The sequence below is a fragment of the Zingiber officinale genome, chromosome 1B (genome assembly GCF_018446385.1).
Source record: "Zingiber officinale cultivar Zhangliang chromosome 1B, Zo_v1.1, whole genome shotgun sequence".
Lineage (NCBI taxonomy): Eukaryota > Viridiplantae > Streptophyta > Magnoliopsida > Zingiberales > Zingiberaceae > Zingiber > Zingiber officinale.
The window spans coordinates 136,443,269-136,469,270 of record NC_055986.1 but is presented as its reverse complement, the minus strand read 5'-3'; the positions used below and the strand labels follow the sequence as shown (position 1 = coordinate 136,469,270).

The 26,002-nt window shown below is 35.9% G+C and overlaps 5 protein-coding genes across 7 annotated transcripts; 4 read left to right on the top strand and 1 right to left on the bottom strand.

The window, feature by feature from the left end:
- Window positions 1–977: 977 nt before the first annotated feature.
- On the top strand, window positions 978–5,466 carry LOC121981199 (ankyrin repeat domain-containing protein EMB506, chloroplastic-like). 3 transcript variants are annotated; one of them, XM_042533617.1, is made up of 9 exons: window positions 978–1,218; window positions 1,329–1,343; window positions 2,297–2,561; window positions 3,684–3,763; window positions 4,005–4,077; window positions 4,197–4,282; window positions 4,361–4,459; window positions 4,541–4,639; window positions 5,118–5,466. In XM_042533617.1, the coding sequence occupies exons 1-9, from the start codon at window positions 1,030–1,032 to the stop codon at window positions 5,220–5,222; spliced, it is 1,011 nt and encodes a 336-aa protein (XP_042389551.1). In that variant the 5' UTR covers window positions 978–1,029; the 3' UTR covers window positions 5,223–5,466. The 3 variants fall into 3 exon arrangements, with proteins under 3 accessions (XP_042389551.1, XP_042389544.1, XP_042389546.1); XM_042533610.1 differs by having other exon boundaries at window positions 4,005–4,103; window positions 4,184–4,282; XM_042533612.1 differs by lacking the exon at window positions 1,329–1,343 and having other exon boundaries at window positions 4,005–4,103; window positions 4,184–4,282.
- A 2,964-nt stretch (window positions 5,467–8,430) lies between these two features.
- On the top strand, window positions 8,431–10,717 carry LOC121981192 (cyanelle 30S ribosomal protein S10-like). The gene is made up of 4 exons (XM_042533596.1): window positions 8,431–8,689; window positions 8,765–8,782; window positions 9,075–9,116; window positions 10,113–10,717. Exons 1-4 carry the CDS (start codon window positions 8,501–8,503, stop codon window positions 10,422–10,424), a joined length of 561 nt encoding a protein of 186 aa, XP_042389530.1. The 5' UTR covers window positions 8,431–8,500; the 3' UTR covers window positions 10,425–10,717.
- Window positions 10,718–13,800: 3,083 nt separating this feature from the next.
- LOC121981187 (pentatricopeptide repeat-containing protein At5g64320, mitochondrial-like) lies at window positions 13,801–16,152 on the bottom strand. The gene has a single exon (XM_042533586.1). It carries the CDS (start codon window positions 15,938–15,940, stop codon window positions 13,805–13,807), a length of 2,136 nt encoding a protein of 711 aa, XP_042389520.1. The 5' UTR covers window positions 15,941–16,152; the 3' UTR covers window positions 13,801–13,804.
- Window positions 16,153–16,460: 308 nt separating this feature from the next.
- LOC121981177 (mitochondrial import inner membrane translocase subunit TIM22-3-like) lies at window positions 16,461–20,735 on the top strand. Its single transcript, XM_042533574.1, has 5 exons — window positions 16,461–16,730; window positions 18,683–18,747; window positions 18,957–19,029; window positions 19,116–19,169; window positions 20,331–20,735. The coding sequence occupies exons 1-5, from the start codon at window positions 16,559–16,561 to the stop codon at window positions 20,576–20,578; spliced, it is 612 nt and encodes a 203-aa protein (XP_042389508.1). The 5' UTR covers window positions 16,461–16,558; the 3' UTR covers window positions 20,579–20,735.
- Window positions 20,736–21,733: 998 nt separating this feature from the next.
- Window positions 21,734–22,369, top strand: LOC122001464 (60S ribosomal protein L39-like). The gene is made up of 3 exons (XM_042556257.1): window positions 21,734–21,847; window positions 21,948–22,051; window positions 22,143–22,369. The coding sequence occupies exons 1-3, from the start codon at window positions 21,845–21,847 to the stop codon at window positions 22,189–22,191; spliced, it is 156 nt and encodes a 51-aa protein (XP_042412191.1). The 5' UTR covers window positions 21,734–21,844; the 3' UTR covers window positions 22,192–22,369.
- The last annotated feature ends 3,633 nt before the right edge of the window (window positions 22,370–26,002 follow it).

Sequence of the window (26,002 nt, the reverse complement as noted above, 5' to 3'; positions counted from 1 at the left end):
ATAACAAGAGTCCTTTTTTTTTAATATCATATGAGAGTTTTTTTTTATAAAATCAAAAGGATGTCCTAATGCATCGGTCTATGTGGTAAAAGGTGATTTGTTCATCTCAATATCTTTATTAATTTATTCTTAAGTTAATACGGAGGAGGTAAATCACACGTAACTACTAACCATTAGTACAGGTGATCAAGACATGGGAGAAGGCTTTGCTTAGACAAACCTAGTTTTGACTCTAAGAACTCATGTGACAATACCCTATGCCTTAACTACCGTACCACCCCGAAGGCATGGGAGAAGGTTTGCTCGGACACGTCAAGTTTGAACTCTAAAATTTCATGTGACAACACCCCATGCCTTAACTATCATACCATTCTAAAAGAACTTGAAGTTTAACTACTACAACATAAATATTGTTGAACAAAATAAGTTCGAGTTGTAGTAGCTATATATTGAGCATAATACGTTTGAGTTGTAGCAGCTACGAAATCATAGCTACTATAGTATAAATGTTAGGTAAACATGTCAAATCTATATTATAGTAGCTATGAAATAATAGTCGTTAGAATGTAAATTCTTTTGAATAAATTAAGTATGCATTGTAGCAATTAAAATTTTATAACTGCTATAATATAAATTTAATGTCATGTTCATACAACTAGCCAATCAATTTATGATTTAATGTATGATAAAAGATATTAACGTAAAACAATTTATTTGAGGGCAACTGTATAATTTTATAAGGAAATTGCAAGACAAAAGTCTCTGCTATTATAACAAAATTTAATTATACTTGAGCGCCCTTTAGTCCATCCTCGATTATGGGGAGTCCCTTTCATGATTCCAACTTTTTTATTGTTGTCCTAAATAAAATGCTAAAATTATAGTGGATATTGTCATTTATAAAATGAAAGTTTTTTTTTTAAAAAAAACGCCCATTTTAATAAATAAATAAATAAGAAAGGGTTTAACGCGAGATAAAGTGTGTCGTTGAAAGAGCGGATACGAGCGAGCGCTAGGAAAACCAGAACCATGACGACCTCTTCCTCCATGGCCGCAACACTCTCCCTCCTCCCGCTCTCCGGTCATACTTTCCTGCCTTCCCGTCCCAGATCCCTCTCCCTTACGATCGTGTGCTCGAACGTTCCCTTCTCCCTGAGCTACCGTGCACATCCTTTATCCCATGTCTTCTCCGCGTCCGCCGCCCTAGATGCAGTAGAGGTACTTCATCTTTCGACGACGATTGCCTTTTTCCTTTGTTTCTGTGTTTTTTTCTTTGTATGTTGTGGTTGAAGAGGACGGTTGTTGCTTCCCCTTTTCTCGATGTTGAGGCTGATGCCGGTGAGGTATTCTACACCTTGTCTCATTTTGTTACTTTTTGATGCTATAATTACTGGGAATTATTAGCATTGAGGGTCTTAAGGAACTAAGACAGCCAACTGATTTATAAACCAGCATGGACTCATGGCTAGTAGTATGAATGCGCTTTGGTTTGGATGGGTTTTACTTTATATTTCTAACATATTAGGAAAGATGCTACCTTTACCTATCAAAGCCATTGAAGATTGAACTTTGGTGCATCTAGATTTCCTTGACAGTAGAGGCTAGAAAGTTTGGTAAAAGTTGGATATTTAAAAAGACTAGTAAGGAGTCCATGGTAATATTTTCCATCAAAAAAATTATGGAACATCAGACACTAGAAACTCTTTCTTTTTTGAAGGATTGTATTTGTTTGTTTGAATAGTAATTCTCTAATCAACTAGTCTTATTCGGAAAAGCAGTCCATTAGAACAACTCGAAATGATTTCGTTATGGTAATGCATAGAATATCATTTGGTATATGTATTGCAGAGTCTATACTTGTGCTTCAGATCAGTGAGATACGTAAAAGCAGTCCAATGGATAAGCTCAAAGTTAATAACACTGACTAATGTGTAAAAGCAGTCAATTGGATCAAGTTAAAGATTTATTGCAGATTAAAATAAAAACAAATGGAGAATTTTTAATAATCACAAAGACCTACAGGACAAGCTCTTTTTCCCTCTTTTTTTTTTTCCCTATTTGAAACAGGAGAATTTAGGTTATTTGGTTTTGATTAATGATTGAAATGTGTAAGAAAAAGGGGGGATTATGGAGAGTCATGCAACGATTAAGATAAAACTTCTAATGATATAGTTCCATATAACTAATGTCTAAAGGGAGGGCATGGATTCAACTGCACTCATATGTCAATTTTCCATATAACAGTTACTTTTCTGTTTTGGACATCATGATCCTCTTATTTCCATGGAACTTCTAGCAATGCTTTGGGCTGCGGACGAACCAAGTCATTTGTAGGCTTCTTTTAGGGATGACAATTGGTCGAGTATTTTCGGGTGCCCATGCCTATGCAAGATGGACCCCTAATGGCTTATGGGAAGATCCCGATGATGGTAATGACAGTGGTACTGAAGAAATGGACTATGAAGAAGAGGAGGAAGGAAGTGATGATGTAGGGGAAATGAAAGTCTCTGCTGTTAAGGATGATAAATGTGCCGTGGCTCAATATGAGGATCTTATGAAAGGTTTTCTTCTTTTATCCTTATTAGTCTTTGAATGTGTATATCTTCTCCTCAATTTTATTTTGTTGTATCTCTATTCGGTTTTGAAGTCCATTTTATTTTTCTTTATTATAATTATATATCTTGGTAGTTGAAAAATTATATCTTGTCATGGCTGCCATAGAGTTCAATTTCCTTTTTCTTATAGGGAACTTATCATTTTTTTCCTTCTATATATATGGCGCTGGGCTTGATTCTTGAATGGGAATTCCTATGTCAACACGATTCAGAATGACAATGTTAAGTTGTGAATAAGATAACTTGTGATTCGCATGTTAGCTCTCTTGGTTCATTTATGATATCTGAACTGTGTCTCCTTATGTACGCATCTGAATGGACTTCATAAGCATCTTAATGTGAGAGATTGACTCAGTCATCCATATGGATTGTCCCTCTAGATTCTTCATCATGAAAGAATGGACATGTTAAAATCTTCTGTACGGTTTTTGATTCTTGTTCCAACACATCATGAAAGAGAAATCAAAAGCTGGTTGACATAAAATTTATGTTAAGCTGCCTTCTATCCTTTAGATGTTAGACCCAATTGCAAATCAAAATCTTCTGATTTGTGCTAATCAATACTGGTATTTGAAACCAAGAGATATAAAGGAAAGAAAAATATTCATTAAACATTAAATGCTTGATAAATTCTCAGCCCTGATGATGCAGATGCATATGATATTTTATTGTAATCTGCAAAACTTGTCTCAAGACTATTTCTTCATGATTAATTTGTAATTGGGAGAACAATCATTCTCCAAATTGGTGTAGTTTCATTTTATCACCGTTTTACTGATTTGTGGATGACTATCCCAAGTGTAAAATGATGATAGAAATTCAGAGTGACAGAATATTATGTGGTTTGGTGTCTAGGTGTTGAGCTGAAAACACAATCTCTTTACTAATGAGGTAAGGCGCATACATTGACTTCTATTTTCTGCATATGGGAGTTTCGTGAATCTATAGGCAATCAACATACATCTCCAACAGTTCATAGTTCTGCTTCAAATCTTATTACATGCCCTGAGATGTTCTGTTAAGTCATTTATTTAATCACTACAACTTTTTTTCTTGTTTCTCTTGCAGAAGTAGAACTCTTGTTAGAACCTGAAGAGAAGGCAATTTTGCAAGAGAATGAATTCTCAAACGTTAAGAAAATCTCTACTGTTAAGTTCTCCCAACTTTAGTACCTATCATATATAAATCATCTGCTAGTAGATCTTCAGGACTTCGTGTTAGTATTAATCTCTATTACATTTCTCTTTTAACTTGCTGTTTTATAACAAAGAAGTTTTTTTTCTCTCACAGTGACTTCATGATGCTGGCATTTTGCATATTACTTATATTTCAGTCTATGACATAGATAGTAATAAACTTCTACTGACAACTACCATATTTTTGATACAGGTGAAGTGGAACATATTTCATAGTTTTGCATTGTCTGGTCAGATGCCACTCATGGACAGACTAATTGAGCAAGGTACAGAAATTGATTGTCTTGACAAGGTAAGATTACCATTGTTTTAGTCAATGGGATAACTATTTGATTTTTCAAAAGTATGAACTCAAGTTGATTTTTAACACAGGGTGGTTTTACAGCTCTTCACAAAGCAGTTATTGGCAAAAAGGAGGCTGTTATCAGTCATCTCCTTAGGAAAGGTGCAAACCCTCATGTCAGAGATAGAGTAAGGATAAGTAGCATAAATTTTACTTTATTTTTTGGGGTATAAAAGTCACACTGACATTGTTCTTCCCTGTGGTAGAATGGTGCCACGCCCCTTCATTATGCAGTTCAGGTTGGTGCAATGCAGACTGTGAAGTTGCTTATAAAATTTAAAGTCGATGTAAATGTTGCAGATAATGTGAGTAGCAATGAAGTTGTTATACTTCCTGTTTACAGATTCATTAACTCATCTTATTTCCTATCTCGAATCATCTGGCAGGATGGCTGGACACCTTTACATGTTGCAATGCAAACGAGATGTAGAGATATAACGAAGGTATTGCTGATAAATGGTGCTGATAAGACCAGAAGGACCAAGGTAGTGCATGTACTAGTTGAACTTGCCGGTTATTTTGTGCAATATGATTAATGCTTTAACATGAAAATTGAGAGCTAAAACATTTAAAGGCATTAGATTCCAGTAACCGATCATCATTTGTTAGTGAATCCTGACTTTTACAGTAGCAGAGCATTTATGCTCATGTTATCTTGTTGCAGAATAACTATAGATCTTCAGATCATCCAAAATGCCAACTAAAAAAATGCATAAACATTGTGCCAAGCTACACTCCAGGGGATCTCCACCATTCTTGGTAGACACGATAGTTTAGTCACGCTTTGATTTCCAGTAAAGATGTTTAAGAAGCTCTTCTATGCATATAGTCAACTGAAATCTTCATGTCCGATTTTTTCGTAGTAACATGACGTTATCCAATATGGCAGCATTTAGGATCTTAATCCAGGTGAACTTATTATGGGATGACTGATTGCTGATGTCTTTTTGGTTTCATGTTTAGGATGGAAAGACACCTCTGGACCTGAGCTTATGCTATGGGAAAGATTTCAAGTCCTTTGATATAGCAAAGCTTCTTAAGCTTGTTCCAGCTAACAGGGACCTATGAATCCTTTCCTTCAGCGACAACTAGAAATGGAGCGAACGGGAAAAGTTCAGCAACGAATAATGAATTCAAGATTTTTTTGCAACAACAATTGCAGCTGGGTTGAGTGAGATTTTTGGTGCTTGTGGAGATTTGATCACTGTTCATTGTAATGCACAATTCTGCAGTGCAACGGGAATGATGCCAGCAAATTTGAAGTGATAAAGTAATTGATGAAGCTACGTGAACAATGTTGAGATTTCGAATATGATTTGAATTGTCTTATTGTTTGTAAAGGTGCTGTTGGTTCATTACTCTTGATGGAGCCCTTTTTCACACATTCGGGTTCCTACTCTCCATCTTCCTTAGCTGTGACGGTGATGGCTGTTCTTCGACGAGCCTGTTTTCGGAGTTGGTGTTGTTTTGATCCGTCCGACAGTCAAGTCGGTATTATGTTGAGAGGAGGAAGCCTTGCTTGTGCGAGGGAGCGTTAGAAGTTCGAAGGAGAAAGATGGAGAAGATTAGCATCCGCCTGTCTTTGCAGATCAGAGGATCCGCCCCCGAGGCAGAAGGTCTCCGTGGACTTTCATGCAAACCTTGGGCAGGCTACGTGGATGGCTGCACGAGTGAGAAGTTGTCGTTTGGCCAACCACATAAGTGAACCATTGTGCCAGAGGTGACAATCATCCATCAGCAATGTTGGCACTGTCTAGTCCGCTCTTTAGGTTGGCAACCTTGTTGAATCAGTTGTGCATCAAGACTGTCAGAGCTTGACGCTCAAAAGAGCTTGTTCGATCTACATCCTGATTGTACCAGAACAATGGGTAGCGAAGGGAGCACAGATTTTTTGGATCATTTTTTTGTGATTTAAGGGATGTGCCACTTGTATTTGCGATCGAATCGTAATTGCGATCCGGCCGTAAATTGTTACGATTCCTTCCTGGGTTTACCGTCCCCATCAGATTATAATTTTTGTTCGGAGCGGGCGGCCGGAAGCCTTCCAGTGGTGGATAAGTAGCCAGGTTACTGAGTGCCGAGCGAGGGTGTCCTCCGGGCAGGGGCGGATCTAAGATTTTATGTTTAGGGGGGCCGTATAATAAAAATCATCTACTTCTTTAAATCAAAAAATTACCCAAAGACACTTATCAGGGACTTAAGTACAACTTTAAACACTTGAATAATTAAAAAATAATAATGACTAAATTAGCATTTATAATCTTTAGTACATAAACCTATCATAGGATGATATAATCACTATATGAAATTCCATGCAATTAGATTACCAATTTGTGCTAAGCATCCCATAAAACATCGATCACTTTCACGTTTTTTAAAATGAATGATGCAACAACATCTACATATTTACAAACATGCAATTACCAACTTCAAGTTTTTCTGTCATCTATCTTTCATTGCATATAATGGAAAGGAAAGAAAAATGGAAATAAAGGATCTAAGAGGATATGAAAAAAGATTGTTAACAAAGTTTGTACCTTGTCCTTGATCGAACCATCAGATTAAAAAATTTCAGAATTCTTAAGAGCAGAAAGAACTCTTTAACCAGTCGTAGATACATATGAATTAAACAGAAACTGTGAAATTGATTTCCAAGAAAAAATGTAGTGTCGCAAAATCTCACTACAATTTTGTATAAAATAACAAATCAGTTTAGTTACATATTTAAATAAAAAAGCAAGGCAGTAAGATACTATCAAATGTATTTTGTCAAACCTCCAATAAAGACTTTTGAATATGGCATGCATCATATTGATTGGAATAATGATAGACAGCAAGCCAAATATTTCTTCAAAAGATTTCTAACTCAATTAAGTTTTAAATTTCAAATACAATTTTCTAACTAAAAGGAATTTGACGTTCTTTTAAATTTTCGAAGTCTTCGAAGCAATAATAATTGTGCATCTATTGCTTGTTTCAAAGTCACAGACCCACTATAACTAAATAGTAGAATCATTATCAATTGCAGTATAATATGTTTGCATAATTACATGTGTGTGCATATATCATAGGCGAAAAAAAAATTCTAAAGCAACCTTCAACTGGACAAGGAGGGTCATGCCATGTAATATACTAATATCTAATATTATGATTTTTTTTCTCAGAAATTTATGGAATCATGTCTATTTGGTTTTTGGATATTTATTTATCTCCTTTGTGTAATTGTGTTCTTCGCTTCTTCTCGCCTCATTAATAAATCACAAATTCACAATGAAGGTATAAATCTGTGCTATGTGCCAACCTTCATAGACTCATAGTGTGTAAAAATGGATATGAAAATACTAAAAAAAAATCATTTTTCCTTCTGAGTTTTAAGGGTTTCAAAACCCTAAGTATGTCAGGAATAAGGAGTAAGTGAAATTGCACCTTTCTCTCGATTTGGGCTCAAGAATGTTCTCATCAGTCATCACATGAGACCTTCATGTCCAACGTCCAATGTCCAATGATCGCTCATTTGAAGGCACCGGAACGAGTAGATTTTGTTGCAGCGCCACCACTCGTTCAAAGTCGTATTTACGAAAAGGAAGACAATTAGTTTATATTTACTAATAATTAATATTATTACTACTTATACGTGGACTTTTGAGGGTGGCAAAGGCACAACTTGTTAAAAAAATGTGAACGGGGGCCATGGAAATTGACTGGGAAAATTAAAGGCCCAACCCAATTTCATAGTATTTGGTTAATGGTTTACACGTGGACTGGGGGGGCCATGGCCCCCCCTAGTCCAAGTGTACATCCGCCCCTGTCTCCGGGCGACCTCCGACCGCCCACTCTGAATAAAAATTATAACTTAGTGAGGACGGTGAACCCAGGAAGGGATCATAATCATTTACAGCCGTATCGTAATCACGATCCGACCGTAAATACGAATGACATATCCCCTAGATCACAAAAAGTGATCCAGAAGATCCTACCTCTAGCGAAGGTCGGAGCTTTATGGGCCTCTATTGTTGCGAAGGGCATCGGTCGAATGTTGATAGGCGATGACTTGACAGGGTGAACCCAGGCTGCATCAACTTGGATATTACAATACTAATTGTTGATAACTTATAGCTGGTATTTTAAATTGTCATTTATTTATTAAATCGTGGGTATTTTTATTTACGAAATGTTACATAGGACGTAGGACGTTCAAGTTTGACGGGTATTTAAAAAAGTGATTTAATAAATAAATAGAATAAATACATAAATAAGAAAGAAGGTAACCGGATAACGGAAGATAAAGTGTGGCGTTTGGCCGGAGAAAGCGAAACGAGCGTGCGCTTGCAAGACCAGAACCATCCATGGCGACCTCTTGCTCAATGTCCGCAGCGCTCTCCCTCATCCCGCTCTCTAGTCGAACTTCCCTGTCTTCCCGCCCCAAATCTCTCTCCCTTCCGCTCCAGGGCTCGAACCTTCCCATCTCCCTGTGCTTCCGTGCGCATCCTCTATCCCATGTCTTCCCCGCGGCCGCTGCCCTAGATGCAGCAGAGGTACCTCATCTGTCAATGAGCAAATTGGCTTTTGTTTTTCCTTTTTTCTCAAATGAATTTTCTTTTCGTGTTAAGGTGGAGGAGGACTCCGTCGTTGCTGCCAAGGGCGTAGCCAGGGCTGGGCTTTACTAGGCTCTAGCCCAGTGCAGCCTAGCAATGCCCGGTAATTGTAGCCTCACCTAGTAAGCAATGCCCAGCAATTTTAGGCCTTAATCTTGCTATGCTGGGCTGGACTTTACTGGGTTCAACATTTTTAGCCCAGGGTTAGGTGAGTAAGCAATGCCCAGCAATTTTAATTAGGCCTTAACCTTGCTATGTTGGGCTGGGCTTTACTGGGTTCAATATTTTTAGCCCAGGATAATTATTCAACTTGGCTACGCCATTGGTTGCTGCCCCTTCTCTCGATATCGAGGCGGATGCCGATAAGGTACTCGACTCCTTGTCTGATCTTGTTATAGCATCTAGTTGTTACGTTTTGATGCCATTATTTCTAAAAGAATTTTCATAATGAAGGTTTTAGATACCCAACTGATTAGTTTGGACCCTTTGCCAGTGATATGAAGGCGAGATGTCAATTTTTCCCCTTAAATTTCTAACATACAAAAGAAGGCAAAACTTTGATATTTAAAAAGGCCAGGAAGAAGGCCGTAATTCTTTGTTCCTTCAAGAAAAGTACAGAATTTCACACAGAAGAAACTTTCTTTTTGATGGTTCTTGTATGTTTGTTTGAGTACTAATGTTTTAATCAATGAGGCATATACGTAAAAGTATTTAATTGGAACAACCTCAAGTGAGTTTAGTTACGGTGTTGCAGAAACAATCGTTTGGATAGTTCTATTGCTGAGTTACACTTTCACTCCGACTCAATGAGACATGTGAAAGCAGTTCTTCGGATCAACTCAGAGTAAACAGTTTGTGATCGGTGAGCCTTGTTGATTTGAGTTCTTGTGTTGCAGGATGGTACTATATTTTTTTTTAGTATTTCTTGCATTTATGTGTACAGTTAAGAGCAACATTCTTACTCTGAAAAATACCATAACATTGAATATATATTCTGACAGAATAGAGTTCAATTTACTTATTTAAACTCTTTATTTTGTGACAATGAGTCCTGGTCTGCTGTACCATTCTTCCTCCCCTGGTCTTTGTGATGACAACCTATCTGAATAATGTGGTCTCTAGATATAAATATTATGTAAAGCATGGTGAAATTTAGGTAAAATAATGTTTACCTTCACAATGATTGTTGCGTTTGTCTAAATAACTTGATTGTGATATGGTTTGATTGCTGATCTTGAAAATAATCTTTGGAATTTTATGAGACATGCTGAGACACTTGGGCCACTCTTATCTTTTAGTTCTACCTAACGTTCTCTTTTGGCTATCAATCTAAGAATGATGTCTTGTATGATTGTATTACTAGATGGCACCAAAGCAGAAAATAAGAATCAAACTGAGGTCCTACTGGGTGCCATTGATTGAGGATTCATGCAAGCAAATACTAGAATCTGCTCGAACAACCAATGCAAAGACCATGGGTCCAGTGCCCCTTCCCACAAAGCGGAGAGTTTATTGTGTCCTCAAGTCACCCCATGTTCACAAGGATGCTCGGTTCCACTTTGAGATTCGGACTCACCAACGGCTAATTGACATTTTGTATCCAACTGCCCAAACAATCGACTCACTGATGCAGCTTGACCTTCCTGCGGGTGTGGATGTGGAGGTCAAGCTATGATGCCACCAGCGCTTATGTTTTTCTCCTCATTTGTTTTTATTTCCTTTTCACCCATTTTTGTGTGTCGGGACTCAGGAACTAGAAGGCAAGGTTTTATATTTTTAACTATGGCTTGTTTTGTGTTCTTCTCAAGTTTCTTATCTGAATCTGTTGCAAGTTGTTCCATTCAAGTTGCAGCAACATGTTGTGTGCTTTTCGGCTTATTTTTCTTTCATCTTGTTTGTACCCAATTCATTTTAACAGGGTCAAGCCTGAGGCACGGGCAGTATATGGTGACTGAACTGTTTATTCCATTTCTTATCTTCTGTGGGTTCTTGTAAGAAAGATGGTACATCAGATGTAGTTTTTTTCCCATCTCTACACCACATCTTTACCACAATGTATTTTGCCTCTGTGGCAATCCAAGGTGTATGCATCATTGCAGTGAATAACAAATCAACTTGTTCTTTTGTTGCAAAAATGCTATTGACATCTAGAAAAAAGATGATGCCAAAGGGAAATTGGAGTTGTAAGATATCACCTTAAGATTACCATGTTGACAAAGATCTCTATGATCCCATAGTTGTTGAGAACTGGTCAGCTTCTTGATTTACAAAGCCAAAATTCAACGATACAAAGCACCCTTTGAATGGATGAAGCTGCATATAGTAATTTAAAAATTGGTCCCGCAATAATTGAAATCACTTACATAAACAATGCCCTACACTATGGTTGGTAATTTCTTTCATTGTGATCCCATTCATGAGCTTGCATAAGTGGTGTGATTAAGTTCATCTATAAATTTATTTGACTCAACCAATTAGAAAGTTTTTGCATTCAATCGCAGCATCTATCATTAACATGCATCAAAGACAAACAAAAATGGCATTAATCCATTACAGTATCATTTGCAAATCCTTTCTTTTCTCTAATACAACTTCTCTCCCCACTAATGAATGATTGCAATAAAGGAAGTTAATTATAGCATGGGATGTCTTATTGATGTATAAAATAGTGTATTTACCCTGTAAGCTCATGAAACCCGGAGTTTAGGATCTAGAAATAGCCACCCAATGAAGCTATTGAAGAGGAGGCAGCTAAAGAATCTCCAGAATCTTGCTGGACGTAATGTTTCTAAACAGATCCAAAAATAGGGAAGCCCAAGAAAGAGCAACACTATTCAGTATACCTCCAGGATAAAATTGATCACACAACATATACAGTGCACCACGTAGCCTGTAGATTAAAGATTGCAAAAAAGAACACATGTTAGTTGTTCCATGCATCTGTCCACTTGAAAGCAATTATCTATAGTACATTAAAGAGGGACAAAAAAATACCTTAAAATATGTGAACTACAAAGTACCTATAAATACCAAAAAATTCAATCTTTTTTGCTCAACTTTGTTGTAGATCTATTTATTCTGCACGTCAAATAGTTGGAATTACACTGCTTATAACCATATGACCCATTCATCTCTCTTATGTTCCCTGTGCCTTTGCCTCTATTCAATTCAACTAAGGTAATTGTATAATCTCTAGGGCATCTTTGAACATATCCTCGTATCATCATAATCTATTTTTTTTCTTAATTAATCAACTAGAAGAGCTGTAATAGGTGCTACCCAATATTGGTGTTGTTGTATTCTAATCTTTCTAGTAATCTCACACACACATCTTAGCATTCTTATCCTTGCTATATTATTTTTTTTTTCCTTTTTCCTAATTTCCCAGACAGAATGACAAGTCCTACTGAAATCCTATAAAATTTATCTTTTGTCCTGAGAAGCACATGACTATTAGACAGCACCTAGAAAGCTCCTTTCCATTTCAACTACCACTCTATCATACTAATATTATTTACATCAATGTCTCAGTATCTCCTTGTTAGAATAATGAAATCCAAGATACCTAAGCTCTTACTCATGGAAATTTCATGCCTGTCCAACTTAATTGTTCTCTCAATTTGTTTCTTATATTAAATGAGCATTACATATTTTTAATTTTAGTTTTACTTGAAACTTTTAGTTTCTAAAATCTTTTTCCACATAATTTTGAGTTAAATTGCTTATATATTTCCATAATTAACACAAATAACTTGCAAATAAGATATGGTTCAGCTAGCACAAACATTAAAAATAACAACTTGGATCTCATTTAATGTAAACCTATACAAGTATAAAAAAACTGTTTGTCTCAATCTTACAACCTGTATTACATTATCTACAAGTATTTTATCACATCAGTTCTTCCTCCCCAATTATTTTTTGCTAATATCCACTTGAGCTCCTTTGTTGAGATGAGTATTGATTATCAATCCTAATATACAAAGTTCCTGTTTATCTTGGTGTACTCGCAAGCAGTTCTGACATGAACTAGTCATTTATGGTCACATGCATCAACAGTGTTGCAAAATTTCATTCACCATCTAATCTTCTTCAAATTCATGTTGAGCATTTAGCTTGTATTAAGATGTTCTGATAAATTCTGATATAGAAATTATTTAAACACAACTTCCTCTACATGGGTGCCTTCCAGATACAGGGGTCTATACAAATAGGTAACACTTTCGTTTCTAAACCGATGGTTCCCAAATAAACTGTCTAATCATTGAAAACTTCACCTTGATGTAGGAAGCATTAAGTTTCAAGGTTTCTATAATGCAGCGGATTGTATCATCATATACTTCATTCATAGTTTAAAGAACTGAGACCTGTTAACCTGGCAATAATAAATGGTGGGCATATTTGTTGAAGAATAAAATCATAAACCAACCCTTTCACAAAGCAGGCTGTCAACAGAACAATAAGCAAACATAGTAAACAACATGACAACTAAAAAACACAAAAAGTGAGTTCCTATGAGATTCTGAAAAGAGGCAGTATCTATTTTCTAAAAAGTCAATAATGCACATTACAATTGGGGGGCTAGGATTTAGGGAGATCACTTGCTACTTCATTGAATATTTACTTTCAGATGTACTGGTTAAAAATGCACTAAGCGAAGAAGAGAATGGCAAACTCTAGTTGATGGATGTGAATAATCAAGAAAGAAATCATTTATTAGGAGGTTATACACTCACAGGTTGATTTAAACAAAAACCACGGCTTTGTCAGATTTCATGATAGTAAATGAACATATCAAATAAGATTTCCAAAGAATAGTTGACATAACCAAAAACCATCAAAAAATACAAGTTATTTTCCTAGTCCACAAGAAAAAAATTAAGGTATTGGCTGTCAGGTGAAATTGCTTACTGCATGTGTCACAAGTATTGTGAGACTCCTTGCAGATCCTGGAAATGCTGAATTGTTCAGCAGTATTTAATAGTCAGGACCACAATAATCTTTTTGGTTTTTCAAGTATCAACAACAATGAATAATAGCTACATCCATCATTGGTTACTGCTCAGGTACTGTAAGGATTGATTCACTAATAAAATTGTTCAACATTATATCCCAAGTCAGAGCATTTGGCACAATCCCATTATTTACTGCTCTTTTCAGAAGCATATCGGCATCATCAAGCTTGCGTGCCTTGCAGTGCCATCTAATCAAAATATTATAAGTTACAATATCTGGTGTTATGCCTTCAAAATGTAGCTTCTCAAAGAGATTTAAAGCTGCTCGCATCCAACGCATCATGAGCATACCACTCATTAAACTATTATAAGTGACTATATCAGGTGTGACTCCGTGGTGAAGCATTTCTTTTAAGAGTTCCAATGCATCAAGTACTCTTCTTGTCTTGCATAACCCATTAATTAATAGGTTATATGAAATATTAGTAGGCCGCATACCCTTTCTCATCATGCCCTCAATTAATCTAAGACCCTTGTCAACTTCTTCAGCTTTGCAAAGTGCTTTAATAAGTGCATTGTTGGTTACAATATCAAAAGGGCAACCCATAAACACCATATCATCAGCAAGTTCCAATGCTTCTTTCCATTTCCCAATCTTCAGTAGTGCATTTATCAGAGTGTTGTATGTAATAGTATTGGCGACTACACCCTCCAGAAATAGGTTATTGAACAATTGAAATGCCTCTTCAATTTGGCCAACTTTACATAAGCCACAGATTAAAGAATTGAATGTGAATATATCTGGTTTGCATTCTACTTTCTTCATCTTTTTAAACATTTCTATGGCCTCGTCAACTTTACCATCCTTGCATAAAGCAGAAATAATGCAATTGAATCCTACAGTATTAAGATTGATGCCCTTTGAGGACATTTCTTCTGCAATAGTGTTAGCATCCTCCCACCTGCCATTACTACAACATCCATGGATTAAAATGGTGTAACTAATGATATTTGGCGTGCAACTATTTGCCTCCATTTCTTTGAGTAACTGCATAGCAGACCACAAATGTCCCGATCTAGAAAGGCCATGCATCATGATGTTATATGTGTCCAAATTTGGTCGATAACCAGATTCCATCATACTTTGATAGAGAAGTTTGGCCTCCACAAATTTCCCTTCACTCAAGTAACCCTTTATAACCATATTGAACAAGCCAGTATTCAACTGAGGTACTTTGCTCAATAAATCTCTTGCTTCATCAACTTGACCCTTCCTGCACAAGCCCCGTAATAGCACTCCATAGGTAAATTCATTTGGAGTGCACCCTCGGAGCAACATCCTATCAGCCAATTTTGCTGCTTCACGTAAATGTCCAGTCTTACAAAGCGCATGAATCACATCATTGAAGGTATTGGCGTCAGGAGAACATCCCATGAGAAACATCTCCTCCAAAAGCTTCAATGCATCATGCCCTCTATTCTCCTTACACAAAGGATGAATCAGAGTTTGGTATATAATAGTATCAGGTACACAGCCATGCCTTGCCATAGTTCTCATAAGCGAACAAGCAGAATCAACCTCATTGATAGAACAAAGCGCTTTCATCACTCTTGCAAAAGTGAAAGTGGTCGGAGAGACTCCTCTGCGAACCATTTCATAGAAAGTGTCAGCTGCACTTTTATGACAATTCGCTCTGACCAATATATCGAGCGCCACATTATAAGAACGGAAAGTTGGCTTACAGCTGAAAACATCAGTCATTTCATCAAGCAATTGAACTGCAGAACCAGGCAAGCCAAATTTTTCATAGCAACTCATGATCATTAGGAAAAGAGGCTCCTGTAGGAGAATTCCTTCCTTCTTCGACTGCTGTAACAGCTTATCTATGGTACTGAACTCCCCGGCCACACCCAAATTCCGAACAAGAAAATAGTAAACGTCGAAGGTGTGGGAGTAACCCCTCTGTGATTCGGCCCAATGGAAGAGTTGCATGGAGGTCGGTACATCGATAGGAAGCTCAAGCAATTTACAGAGCCGAGCCGGGGTCAAGAAGTTCATAGAATTGCGAAGTTCATCTAACTCGAAAGGCTTCAGGAGCTTTTCCCATTCGTTCTCGGTCTCCATCCTGCCACCGTCGGAGCCGCCGGTGGCGCGGCGGAGAAAGTTGACCGACAGACTACGTAAGAGCGTTTGCTTATGGAAGGAGACCGATGCAAGATCGATTCTTTTAAGCATATCTCATAACAGATGGCAGCACTAAGGACACCTACAACCAATATGGACGAGCGAGTATAACAGGGATGAGAGCAAGGCAAGAACAACAAGGGAGCAGGTGGAGGAGGAAGAGGACTAATTGGCGGGAAGGCAACGGAGACGGCGTCGGCGGGAGTGACCGAGGAGACCGCGAGGGAGAGACCTTGGCGTCGTCCCTCTGTCGCCCGGCCCGTTAAGCGGGTAGCAAAACCTCCTCCGTTCTTAAAATACTTTTTAAAAAAATAGATAAATTAACTTGTGGGAATAATGACGTCACAGATTAACTTAAAAAAAATAAATTCATTTCATGAAATTTAAGTTATTTTTTTTATAAAAATTGTCTTGTAAAATTAATTTAAATTTGCCATAAACTCGAAATTGACTAGATTTGATGAGAAATAAAGTTATTTTTAGGTAAAATTAAAAATATAAAGTTGAAATAGTTTTAAAAATTTGGGCATTGGTCTGATTTAAATCAAACCTAATTCTTTACGGTTCAGTTCCGATCAGCCCAGCCCACTCATCAACCCTAATCAGCGGAGGGCCGATTAGCGCCCCGCTCGATCGTAGGGGGCAGAGAGGGGAGCAGAGAAAGGGAGAATGGCGAGCACGGGGGAGGCGTCTTCACCTGTTTTCGATGGCGAACCAGCTGCCGAGGAGCCGATCAAGAACACTGATCCTATCGGTCCTACGTCCGGCCCCGTAGTTTGCGTCGTGAGGTTCGCCGGGGACTCGCTTGCCGGAGGATTCATGGGATCCATGTTCGGTTATGGTAGGATTTTTCGGTTACCTTTTCGTCCGTCGATGGGTGTGGATGTTTTAATGATCTTCACGATGTGCCTGATTGCAGTGTTGATGGATCGTTGACTGTTGTGCTCACTTGTTTCTTTTGCCTTATTGATTTGAAATGGAAAATTTTCTTTTAAACTTTCCTTTTGAAACAAAACTGTTTATGCAGCTGTTTTCCCGGCGGAGGTTCTGTAATCGATGTTTTTTGTACGCTTATAATTTCTGCAAGGTTCAACAAGTTGTGAGACTTGTCGAGATGACTGTGGTCACTCTTACTTGAAATGCACCGGGTACATTAATTGGTATAGTTGGTTTTGGCTATTTGGTTACTTCATGCCTTTTCACTATTAGTTGATTTAAACTTCACATTATTTAATGCTTCCTTTTTCTAATTAGGTGAAGATTACTTAGTAATACCATTAGAAATACTCTTTGTGTTCACTACCAAGCTACTGTGCCAGGGCCAGAAATTTAACCTTCAGTGTTATATGTTTTAGATAGGTTTGGCTAAAGATTATTTAAGCAATCCTGTATGTAAATTCTTAATCATTCTTAGCACATGGCCATTATTTTAGGTGGGGCGGCTAGGCTGCACCTTTTGGATTTTGATCTACATAACTTGATAATAATTTTTCTTTTACTTTTCAATTAGAAGATATAGGGACTGATAGACAGATTAGGTGCTACTCTTTATTTGAGAGAGGGTTTTTTACAATCATTAGAGATAATGGATCACCTACTGTAGTAAAAAAAAAGGACAGAGCAAAGGAGAATTAGAAGATCAAGAGGAAAGATTGAAAGAAAAGAAGAATAGAGATATGAACAGAGATAGAAAGAGAGAGATGTTTGGATAAACTTGCTTCCTTTCCTTTACTGATATTAACATTACACATAGAGAGATAGTAAGATACTATTACAAGCTTAGTCTAACTCTTGAACTGTGCCTACTATTTATTTATTTTGACCTATTCTAAAAATATAAAATGATTGTAAAATAAACGATTTCAAACAAATTGGTTTGCAGTGGGGATTAACTTCCTTAAAACAGATGACAAAGTTAAAGTTCAAATTTTAAATTTCTATAATTTTTTCATGTGGATCCTTGATGGTGTGGAATATGAGGACATGGCATTCTCCTCTCAGAAATCATCCTTGTCCTCTAGATCAATATTGGCTGATCTCTGAGGATATTATAGTGGAAGATTTGTGTTGCAATCTTGGCCTTGATTGTTATAGGCATGGATGAAATTTGTGGTCATATGAAATTTGTGGTCATAGGAAGATGTGGAACTCAATCTTTCTGCACCAACAAGGGTCATGACTTTTTGGTTGAATCTTTAGTTGAACTGTTGAGTGTGAAAAAAATGGTGTTTGATGTTGAGAAAAGTCATGATTTGTGATGATTTTAAAAAATATTTTATTTTTCTTTCTTTTCTTTTGTATCTGATACAATTGTTATGATTACCAAGGATTAGGAACACAACATCACCACCACCACCAAAAATGTTTTTTAACAACTTGATCCATGGTGGGTCAAATTTCTTAAAACTAATTACCAAATCAAAATGGAAGCATAACTAAATCAATCATTTCTGTTCATGTAAATTCCATTAACATGGCAAATGAGCACATAAACTGACTTGTAGCTGTTGTTCCCACTGCATTTGCTAAATGTAATTGTTGTATCCAATAGCTCTTTCTTAGAGCTTGTTGCATTGCCTGCAAACGAAAGTACAAACACCTAGACATAATTATTTCTTCACAAGTTCGATGTTGATTCTTTTATGGCCCTTGGGGTTTATTTGTACTTATCTTATTACGAATGATAATTTGTGCATTTTTTATTGGAAGAATGTATACTTTCATTGAAATCTTTGTTTCTTGTGAACTTCTATTTTGCAGTTTTTCAAGAAATGTATTGGCATATTTTTGCAGGTAAAGGTCTGATGAGTAAAAAGGGTTTAGTAGGCTCTTTTGCTGATGCTGGTGTTTCTGCCAAGGTTATCTGTGAATTAGCATCTTCAGTTCTTTATTTTACTAGTTGGAAGCATTTAGGGGTCTGCATGATGGATATATTATTATGGTTGTTTGTCTCATACTATCTTATTCTTATGACTTATTTGTGCCAAGATTTCAAGTTTACCTAAGGGACGTTAACTATGTAGCAGTGTATGTGACCTATTCTTATCTTTGTTGTTTTCTTTATTAGACATTTGCAATTTTGTCTGGCGTGCATAGTTTGGTTAGTTGCTTATTGAAGAGATTGCGGGGAAAAGATGATGGTATGTTATCGTTTCCATTTCAAACATTTACTTGTATCTACTTTGTTGAGTACCTCAATACTGTATCTTACAATTGTTCTTTGCAGTAATCAATGCAGGTGTAGCAGGGTGTTGCACTGGCCTTGCTTTAAGCTTTCCAGGTATTCAGATATATAGAGAATTTTCATGTGAAGTATTTCTCAATTCTCATGCTATCATGAACGGACATGTCTGTAAAGAGCATAACTATTAACATACATGTCCATCATTTTATTGTTTTTTGTTAAATGCATAATGTGTTACATACATCATAATCAATAAATTGTCAATTCGTTATAAAGGAAACAATTTTCAGAACTTGAAGTGAAAGACCTACACTTTATCCATCAGCGGTACTCCATGTAGAGGTTATATCATCACAGATTATGGTGATTTAGCACTATAAAAAAGTTGTTCAAGATCATATGCAGTATTTGAACAACTTCCTTGTTCTCCTCATTTGTCAAGGTCTTACATTTATGACTTTGGCCTATTCTGATGTATAATGTGGGCTCAATAAATGATAAAAACAACCTGGCTCGTATGTACAATCAAGCATTTTAGAATTTTATTTTATTATAGTTTTTCTTATTTCATATGATAGTTGTGTTATGAAAGTACTGACCACTTAATAAAAAATCCTTGATGGCTAAGTTTAAAAGAAGTTTAAGAAAGAGTCGGCGAATTAATGGATAAATTTTCCTTAATTGATGGTTGACCTAAGAATGCTAGTTGATGGGCCGCTTTCCCAATAGATCTTGGTGGCCGGTGGAAAATATTTATGGTGTCGGGCCAATTACCCATGATTAGTCAACGTAAGCTGGATACAGTACTAACTAAAATTAAAAAAAAAGTTTAAGAAAGATTTAAAATATGACTTTTTGAATATGATGTTGAAAGTTGTGGGTAAAAGGTAAATACAAAAGAGGAGTAGTTTGAAAGACTGTCTTTTGCAATACCTTAATCTAAATAAGGACGATAGTTTTAGTGCAATTTCTTTTGTAACTAAATAAATCTTATTATTATTATAGTTGAATGAGCAGAAATGTCCTTTTTAAAATTTCAAAGCCATGGATAGGCTTTGCAGAACTTTGAATCTCAAACTGGAAATCAGTAATTTTTCATGTAAAAGGTTCATCTACATTAATTACTAGGAGTCATAACCCAATGGTGGTAGTCAAGACCTTACTAACATCGACACAGCAATAATTATTATGCTGTACGAGTTTTGTTTTTTCCCCTCAAAAATGAAGTTTCCAACTGACTTGATCCTTGTCATGCAGGTGCACCTCAGGCTTTGATGCAGAGCTGTCTCACCTTTGGAGTATTCTCATTCATCATGGAAGGGCTTAACAAGCAGCAGCCCGCATTGGCACTATCTCTCGCTTCCTATAACGACGGTGACAACAGGATGAAGAGTCCGATGAATGTACTTCCTCCCTTCACTCTTCCTCTTCCACCCAATCTTATGAAGGGCTTTTCTACCTTCTGCAAGTGTTTGTCCAAGCCGGATACTTTACCTGGTGAATAAAATGCAAATTGGACATTGCATCCAATTTCTTATTTTTCCCTCTCTTTTTGTGCTCTTTAAGACTTCAGAGCTTGTAAATGAAGATCAATATTGGAGCCCCAGAGAAGTGATGTAATCAATATTTTTTGTATTGATTCTGCTGCCTGCTTTGCTGATATATGCATCCTGTGCCTAGTATATCTTGTCACCACAATTTTTATTTTTGTATTCTTGTTTTTTGTCAAATGTAAACTGAAAGAATGGGTACTGAGCCCCACAATTGTTGCTTCACTTAACATTCACGCAAATCATATTTACAAGTTTGTCTTCATGAGCTCCCTGATGAATTATTAAATCAAGCAATATTGAATATTATGATTTGCTTGAAAACTCTCTTAAGTTTCAAGTAACAAAAAAACAGAAAGGAGACTAGGTTAACTAGGTTTATTATTCTTTTATTTTTTTTATTTTTTAGTTAAAAAGGGAGATCATTTAAGGTTTCTTGTTTTTTTTAAAAAAATATTTTATCTTTTTATCATTCACTATTTAAACGACATTTATCATTTCATTTTTTTTTAATTGACATTGAGTATTCAGTTATAGACATGTGATAAGTGTTCGGTTTTATAAAAAAATTTCATTGATTATTCGGATAAATTAAAAAGTATTTAGTCTTATAAAATATTTTCACTAATTATTAGGATAAATTTAAAAGTATTTGTAGTAGATTGTCCATCAACTTAATATTTTTAGATCGAGAAAAATATTTGTCGAAAATAAAACTCAATCTACATCATTTTACTATTACTTATCAAAATTAAATTGATAAAATATTAATTAATTAGGTCAAAGATTAAATTAACTGAATTAATCAATTATTTTAGAATAATTAGATATTTAATCAAAATCGGCATTTTGAACAATAATAGAACATGTGAAATTTATTTATTCAATTTTTTATTTTGATTAATAAAAAATTTTAAAAATGAAATTAAACCGAATTAATAAAAAAAAAACAATTTGGGGGCGGAAAACCGAAATATCAAATTACTAAACTGAATTTTTAAATTCATTTATTCGATTTAATTAAAATTTACATTTCCTGATTACCCAGCGCTTGAATAAGTAAATAAAACTCGTGTAAATAAATGACAAAAAGTCCGCCCAAGGTAATCCGAAATACTTCTATATAAGCGCAATCTGTCGTCACATTTTTCTCCTTTTTAGGGTTTGCGCCGCGGGTCATCAAGCACAGAACTATAAGGGAACTGCGGCGACTCCGGGAAGATGGTATTCTCCTCCCTTTTCTTATGGTTTTTCCGTCATTGATATATGCATCGCCCTTTGTTTCTATCCATAATCGTGGCGTTTTACCGTTTTGATATTTCAGCCGTCACACAAGACGTTCAAGATTAAGCAGAAGCTGGCTAAGAAGATGCGCCAAAACCGCCCCATCCCCCACTGGATACGTTTGAGGACCGGCAACACCATCAGGTACCTGCTTTTATGTTTCTTTTTTGTTATTCCATTATTCGAATTTTTAGCTTCGTGTTGTTCACGATCTTCTTTTTTACATCGTTAATAGGTATAATGCCAAGCGCAGACACTGGCGTCGCACAAAGCTAGGGTTTTGAGGGCGTTTAACTTTCTTCATTTCCTTAAAACGTTGGGTTTCCTTTGAATTTCGTCTTGTTATTGATCTTGGGCATGCTGTCATGGTTCATGATCTGAACTTGTTCCGCAGTGGGCAATATGGATAATTGTGTTTACAATTTGACTTTTTCTATTAGATTGATGATAGTTTTACAAGAATGTTAAAGGTTCCTTTTTTTGATTTTTAATTGTAGTTGCATCGGCTATTTGTTCTGTTATTTAATGGTAGATGACAAGATCTTGTGTGGTTATGAAACATATGGTAGTCAGTTCTATTTAGATAAATTATTCAGGGTGGTCTCCAACTGAAGATAAGAACTGAAAGTTGCTGTTGTATTCAGAAAAATAACAGCCTGAGTAACCATTCATATACTTCAAAACATATGATTTCATTTATGATATATTTGTAGCCTCCCTTAATTGCAAAGTCTAGTTATCTCATTTTTCAGGGTTGGGTTGAAAAAAAAGTCCTGTTTGTATGTTCACAAATTTGAAAATACATAGCTTTTTATTGTTCCTTAGTCGAATTGCCTAAGCCATTCCTGGGTAATTTATCTTGATTTCTTTACTTATTCATCTTACTTGGATATATCAGTCTGTTCTTTATGTAAATTCTACTTTGTCAATTATTAATTTTAATTCTTTATTATCTAGTTGTTCGATAGTTTGGTGTAGATTATTAAGATCATTAAATTTATAGGTTGTTCTTTCCTAGTAAAATAGGCTGATGAGTGAGGCATCTAATTTTGCTAGATGGATGAGGAACATAACTGTCACTTGTGAGATTGGTATTTCAATTGTTTTTGAAGTGGTATTTCCTAGATTGTTAGGAAATTTTGACTCGCAAATTTAGATGAGTCTCGTTATAGCCATGGTGAGTATCTTCATGCTGTCTCATTGTAAATCTGCTGTCTATCAGAGTCCATGGTCCTCATCCAATCCAGTAGGGAAGCTAGTCTGGCTACTTTGCTTTTGGTATCAAGATCCCCAAACATTTTCTCCCTCGGCGATCTACACCTAACCTGTTAACCCAAGAGAAGCTGGAATTAGGCAGGTTTTTGCAGCCTCCTAAGGAAATTTTGGCTAGGATTTAATTTCGGTGATGGATTAGTATCATATTATTTTGATACTTCCCCGGGACTCCACATGGTGGGAGCTTCATGCACCGGGCTGTCCATTAGTATCATATTATTTTGGATTTTGCCATCAATTCCACCAAAGTAGTGTTATCATTTGTGAGCAGATGTACTGAAAGGATGTTGCAATAAAGCTACCACATCTTCTATTTTGTGAATCTTGTCTTGATTCCATGTGGCTATGCATTTAGGTGTTCCCTTGCCACACCTCGCCAATTGCATTAAGTTACATATCTATATTCTTGCATAGATCTATTCTGTCCTTTATTATGTTACTTGGAGCCTTTAGCATTGTCTGGCCATTCTAGTGGGATAAAAGGCCACTAATTGAGCAAACAAACAATTATCAATCGAGCTACGATAATAAAGCTGCTATTTTGTTGAAATAAGAAAAGATCTAAAGCAAACCCTGATTGAATTTGGTTAATTATAACTCCCCACTTGATTCACATACAAGCACAAAGAAACAAGATGTGTTTGCCCATCAATATGGTAGTCAGCTTGTATTGATCCTGTTGCTCTGTATAACTTCTTATATAATGGAATTTTGAAGTGTTTGTCTGACGATATAATTGTGTTTTACTGTATTAAAAAAAAAAAGAAAAAGAGTTTAGTTGATGGTCATATATCTTATAGAACTAAGGGGGCGTTTGGTTCTTTCCTAGGAATAGAAATCGGAATGGGAATCATTGTAGTGTGGAATGAGAATGGTTATGAGCATGGATATCACTTTTAAAAGTAATGTTTGGTTAGTTGTATATTTTCTATCAGAATAAATTAAAATTTTCTTTTTTATCCTTAAAGAAAAAAAAAAGAAAAAATTAAATGAAAGAGAAAGATAAATGAGAGAAAAATATGATGAGAGAGAAAATATGATGAGAAAGAAAGTGTGATGAGAAAGAATAAAGAGAGAGAAAGTGTGATGAGAGAGAATAAGAAAAGAGAGTGTGATAGAAGAGAGCATGATGAGAGAAGATGAGAGAGAAAATATAATGTGAGAGAAAGTATGATGGGAGAGGATGAAAAGAGAGAAAATATAATGAAAAAAATGAGGAGAGAGAACGTGATGAGAGAGATTGAGGAGAGAGAAAGTATGGTGAGAGAGAAAGTATGATGAAAAAAAAAGAGAACAATGAGTGTGATGGGAGAAATTGAAGAAAGAGAATGTATGATAAGAGAGAAAGTATGATGAGAGAGAAAGTGTGTTGAGGGAAAAAAAAAGAGGGAGTGTGACAAGAGAGATTGAGTTGAGGGAAAAAAAAGGAGGGAGTGTGACAAGAGAGATTGAGGAGAGAGAAAGTGTGATAAGGAAAAAAAAGAAAAGAGAATGTGATGGTAGAGATTGATGAGAGAGAAAGTATGATGAGAAAAAAGAAGGAAGAGAGTGCGATGGAAGAGATTGAGGAGTGAGAAAGTATGATGAGAGAGAAAGTATGATGAGAAAAAAGAAGGAAGAGAGTGCGATGGAAGATATTGAGGAGTGAGAAAGTATGATGAGAGAGAAAGTGTAATGAGAAAAAAAGAGAAAAGAGAGTGTGATAGGAGAGAGAAAGTGTGTGATAAAATGATGAGAGAGAAAATATGATGAGAGAGAATAAGGAGAGAGAAGTGATATGAAAGAATAAATAAATAAATATATTTTGATATTTGATATTAAGGGAGAAAATTTAAGTTTTAGGTCAAGAGTATTTTTGGAATAAGGGAATATTTTGATTGATGAAAATAGGGTAATGACTCATTGAAGGGGAGGTACATGGGAATGAGTTATTACCCAATTTCAAGGATTCATTTCCTTATTTGTATTTCTATTTTTATAATCCAAACATTAACAATGGCAATCAATGATTCTCATTCTCATTCCCTACTCTTATTCCTCTAAACCAAACGCTCCCTAATTTGATTGAAAAAATTTTATACTGCACTCCTGTAGTCTCATTTATCACTTCTAATTCATGTTGTCCTCGGGCTATGGTGCCATGGTAGGATAATTAAGTTGTCATCTATCCTATCTTTGGCGTATTTATAAGAATTTTTTCTCCAAATGACGTATTTATATTTAGCTTCTGGGATGGTTGTCGCATACACTTTCTGATTTATCCTAGTGGTCGATGGAAAATTTTTGTGGGTTGGGCCGATCACCTTAGGGATAGTCAATGAAGTTAACTGGGATTATCATTTTATCCTTGAGGTTATGGTGATATGGTAGAACATCTAGGTTGTCACCCAGGTATTTGTGATTCGATCTCTAGTTATAACGTATTTACAGGAATTTTTTCTTCAAATGAAGGCACAATCAAAGGATGTTGGGTTTTTAGGTTGATCCTCGCTTGCGCTTTCCGATTTATCTAGTAGCCGACGAGAAACTTTCATAAAACTTGATTATCTCAAGAATAATTAATGAAACTAACTAAAATTATCAATTATTTTTATTCATCATTTCTAATTCTCAAATTTGGACTAACTGAAATTATCAATTGTTTTTCTTCATCACTTCTAATTCTCAAATTTGGACAATCTTCAATTGTCATCCATTGGCCTGATTTAGTTGAATTGTTTGTACTTTCACTGTATATGGAAATTGAAACTTTCAATCCTGCATAAACATACCTCGATTCATTTGATTTGTAACTTTTTTTTTATTTATTTAAATGTTAAT